At 47.5% G+C, this 4,199-nt stretch overlaps 1 protein-coding gene across 1 annotated transcript; it reads left to right on the top strand.

Moving 5' to 3' along the window:
• Positions 1-217: 217 nt before the first annotated feature.
• POLD4 (DNA polymerase delta 4, accessory subunit) lies at positions 218-3,577 on the top strand. Its single transcript, XM_072130437.1, has 4 exons — positions 218-464; positions 1,436-1,513; positions 1,594-1,705; positions 1,927-3,577. Exons 1-4 carry the CDS (start codon positions 269-271, stop codon positions 1,949-1,951), a joined length of 411 nt encoding a protein of 136 aa, XP_071986538.1. The 5' UTR covers positions 218-268; the 3' UTR covers positions 1,952-3,577.
• The last annotated feature ends 622 nt before the right edge of the window (positions 3,578-4,199 follow it).

Raw genomic sequence — 4,199 nt, 5'->3', positions numbered from 1 at the left:
CTGGACTTTACTTTTTGTGACTTTATTACCACTACAATAGTTGGGGGCTATAATAAAGCGCAGTGTTCTGTATATAGATAGAGGGGCAGGGGATTAGGGAAATATCAACACTAACAACAATTCAGTGTAAGACAAGGGGATGGACAGGACAGGATCAGAGCCTGTGCTCCATAATGTCCTGCCTGCCCTTCTTCTGTCCACCAGGTGGCGCAGCGTGTACAGTACGGGCTGCGGGGGAGGAGGAGCCGCTGGTAAACAAGGAAGAACCATGGACAAGTCTGAACAGCTCCTAACACTGCACAACATGGGGAGAAAACGCAAACTGACAGACTACCTGCCTGTGGCCAGGCATGGAAACAAGAGGGACAGGCTGGTCAAGGGGAAGCAGGAGACAGACGATGGGGAGAGCACAGCCAGGAGTCCGACAGCCGACAACACAGCGGGGGACACGGAGCAAGGAGACGGTAACGCTCCCTGCATGAGCTCTGTGTGAACTGTCACTTATGTGAGAGCTGCTGCTAGCACTGGTAACAAGTCAGTTATTGGCACTGAAATGTCATTTTGGAAGGTTTACCCCCCCAAGATCACCCCTTCCCCCAAAATGGTAATTGTAAAAAAAATACATTGGGGCACATTTACTTACCCGGTCCCGTTGCGATCCCCGAGGTGCATTGTCCGACGAGGATGAAGTCTGGGGCGATTCACTAAGATTGTGCGCCCGATATCCTGCATGTGTCGCTTCCCCGCTCAGGTCCCCGGAGTTCGCCTTCTTCTTCCCGGTGCATGTAAGTGCATTGTCTTGCGACACAATTTGAATTTTAAATCCTGCGCTTGGTCCGAATCAGTCAGGTTGTCCGACGGCCATTGCGCCAAAATCAGATCGCGTGCGCCAAAAACCCCTGTTAAATGCTGCGCTTGTCGGAAATTAGGTCCGCGGACCCTTAGTAAATGTGCCCCATTGTGTCTTATGTGCTGTGTGTAGTATTATGTGTGTAGTATTATGTGTGTAGTGTTATGTGCTGTGTGTAGTACTATGTGTGTAGTGTTATGTGCTGTGTGTAGTACTATGTGTGTAGTGTTATGTGCTGTGTGTAGTACTATGTGTGTAGTGTTATGTGCTGTGTGTAGTACTATGTGTGTAGTGTTATGTGCTGTGTGTAGTACTATGTGTGTAGTGTTATGTGCTGTGTGTAGTACTATGTGTGTAGTGTTATGTGCTGTGTGTAGTACTATGTGTGTAGTGTTATGTGCTGTGTGTAGTGTTATGTGTGTAGTGTTATGTGCTGTGTGTGTTGTGTGATGTGTGTAGTGTTATGTGCTGTGTGTAGTACTATGTGTGTAGTGTTATGTGCTGTGTGTAGTACTATGTGCAATACTCCCCTTGATCCGGTTATTGTGTGCATGGCCCTTTGCTTACTCTCGTCTCCTCCTGCAGTGGCCCGGCCTCCAGAACCATCTCCCTTGGACAAGCTCATTCAGTTTGATCTGGACTGGCGCTTTGGACCTTGCACAGGTGACATGGCAGCGCTTGTGTGTTGGGTATTGTATCTGTTTTGTACATTTTGATGATACAAACTGTTGGTTTCCCTTTAGGTATTACACGATTAGAGCGGTGGAGGAGAGCCGAGGAGCTGGGTCTGACACCGCCAAAGAACATAAGAGACATTCTCACGGCCCACCACGCTGAGGCTCAGTACCAGTGCAAGTAAGAGGGGCATGGATGACATGACAAGGTTGTGTACAAGGAGATAGACAGAAGAGAACAGTAGCTCACATAAGCTGGTGGGGCAATTTTGGAGACCCATGTTGGGTTCTGTAAATGGTGTCAGGTCTCCCACCCCACACATAATCTGTAATGTATATAATAGCTGCCGTGTGCCCGAGTTGTCCCCATACATCACCCTTTTTGTTTTATTGTCCTTTCAGCTTGTGGAGTTCATACGCCCTCTGAGATCTCCCAATCTATATTGAGGGACACCCGTTCAGAAGAAGAAGACGGCTGCTGTTCTATCACTCAGGGATGGACTGTGCTCTCCTTTTCTATTCCTAGGTTCGTTGGCTTTCCTGGTCCTAATGATTATGTTTTGGAAGTTTGGGAAGGATATCAGTCCAAAGTTTACTGTATATTTCTTATAGAAAATCTAAAAAAAATCAGAAAAATGTAAAAAAAATTCCACTGAAAATAGTCACCGCCTCTCCTCTTCATCTTGATCCCGACACTGGTCTTCACTAAGGAAGAAATGCAGGGATCAGCCCAGGGCGAAGGGGCGCGATGTCCATCACTCCGGGCTGCTAATTATTCACACCTCCTGTGTGATGTCACCTCCCTCCTCTGCATCACGCTTCTATCACGCTGGAGGCATGAAATCACTTCTCTCATGTGACATCTCCTCCTTTTTTCAGCATGGAAGAGGGAGGTGGCTAGAGGTGTGAATAATTAGCAGCTGCTTTTTATAATTCTCTTTTTTAGGTGATTGTGGCACGACCAGCGCCAAGATCAAGATGAAGAGGTGAAAGCTCAAAGCTGTCTGACGTATTCATGAGGGGGCGGGACTAGGAGGCTATTACTAGCAGTCACTGCTGGCCTATTGAGTGGGAGGGGCGGTCTGGGTGAGAAGCAGGACCTCGGACCGCCCCCTCATGAATACGCCGGACCACTTTGAGCTTGGTCCGGCGTTCCTGTTGTACAGCTCGGCAGTGTCTGCTAGCATTATCGGAGGTGTAACACTGCGCCATCTGTTGTAGCACTAGGAGCTGCTTACTTTAGTTACTTTAGTAATACTTTAGGCTCCTAGTGCCTTTTATATGGGTGACGGGTCCTCTTTAAGCACAGAATGTCTTGTGTCTCTTTTATCACTTTAGCCCTTTTTTTTTAATCTGACCAGCGTCTCATCCTGTGGTAATAACTTTCCAACACTTTAACATCTCCCTCTGATTTTGAGATTGTTTTCTCATGAGAAATTAAGGGAGATTTATCACAAGTGTCTGAGAGCAGAACCTTTCTAGTTACCCATGGCAACCAATCAGGGCTCAGCTTTCATTTCATAAACTGCTGTGGAAAAATGAAAGCTGATCTCTGATTGGTTGCGATGAGCAACTAGAACTGTTTTGCTCCCGGACTCTTCTGATAAATCTCCCCCCTTGTCGTTTATAATAGTAGTATAATTTTGATGATCAGTTAGTGTTTTGGGGGGGTAAAAATTCAATAATTTGGGAAAAATGTGAAGAAAATCACAATTTTTGAAAGTTTCAGTTTCAGGCCTTCCACTTTTTAGACAAAAAGTCACACCATAAATCTTTTTGGGCAGAAACCGTTTGCCATTTGTCTTCTTTCTATTTCCATACTTTGTTTTAATTTTCTGCATTTTTTACAAATATTAGAAGGTTTAGTAACAAGATTTGAAAAAAGCTTCATTTTTGGTTTGGAAGTGCCCTATAAAGGTTTACCGTATATACTCGTGTATAAGCCGAGATTTTCAGCACAAAAAATGTGCTGAAAAACCTCGCCTCGGCTTATACACGAGTCAGTGATAAAAATAAATACATTAATACTCACCCTCCGGTGTCCCCGATGTTCCTCGCGGCTCCCGATCCCTGTTGCGGCTCCCGGCGGCTTCTTCACTCTTCACTGGCCGGGAGATCGCGCTGGCCGTCGCACACTGTGATGTGACGCTGTCGCCGCGGATGACGTCATCAGCGGCGACAGCGCGGCATCACAGTGTGCGACGGCCAGCGCGATCTCCCGGCCAGAGAAGAGTGAAGAAGCCCCCGGGAGCCGCGATGGGGATCGGAAGCCGCGACGAACATCGGGACAACGGAGGGAGAGTATTAAGTTTATTTCTTTATCTGTATACTGATGGGGGCAGGCTGTATACTACTGATGGGGGGCAGGCTGTATACTACTGATGGGGGGCAGGCTGTATACTACTGATGGGGGGCAGGCTGTATACTACTGATGGGGGGCAGGCTGTATACTACTGATGGGGGGCAGGCTGTATACTACTGATGGGGGCAGGCTGTATACTACTGATGGGGGCAGGCTGTATACTACTGATGGGGGCAGGCTGTATACTACTGATGGGGGCAGGCTGCATACTACTGATGGGGGCAGGCTGTATACTACTGGGGGCAAGCTGTATACTACTGGGGGCTGGCTGTATACTACATGGGGGCTGGTTGGCTGTATACTGATGGGGGCA

The sequence above is a fragment of the Engystomops pustulosus genome, chromosome 11, assembly GCF_040894005.1.
Source record: "Engystomops pustulosus chromosome 11, aEngPut4.maternal, whole genome shotgun sequence".
Taxonomy (NCBI): Eukaryota; Metazoa; Chordata; class Amphibia; order Anura; family Leptodactylidae; genus Engystomops; species Engystomops pustulosus.
The sequence above is the reverse complement of the archived record's forward strand: the minus strand, read 5'-3'. Positions and strand labels throughout refer to the sequence as shown.

Excerpts from the sequence above, each read along its gene's own strand:
- POLD4 (XM_072130437.1), top strand. The coding sequence starts at position 269 with ATGGACAAGTCTGAACAGCTCCTAACACTGCACAACATGGGGAGAAAA. Across the intron at positions 1,514-1,593 it reads GCGCTTTGGACCTTGCACAG|GTATTACACGATTAGAGCGG; the intron begins GTGACATGGCAG and ends GTTTCCCTTTAG. Across the intron at positions 1,706-1,926 it reads GAGGCTCAGTACCAGTGCAA|CTTGTGGAGTTCATACGCCC; the intron begins GTAAGAGGGGCA and ends TTGTCCTTTCAG.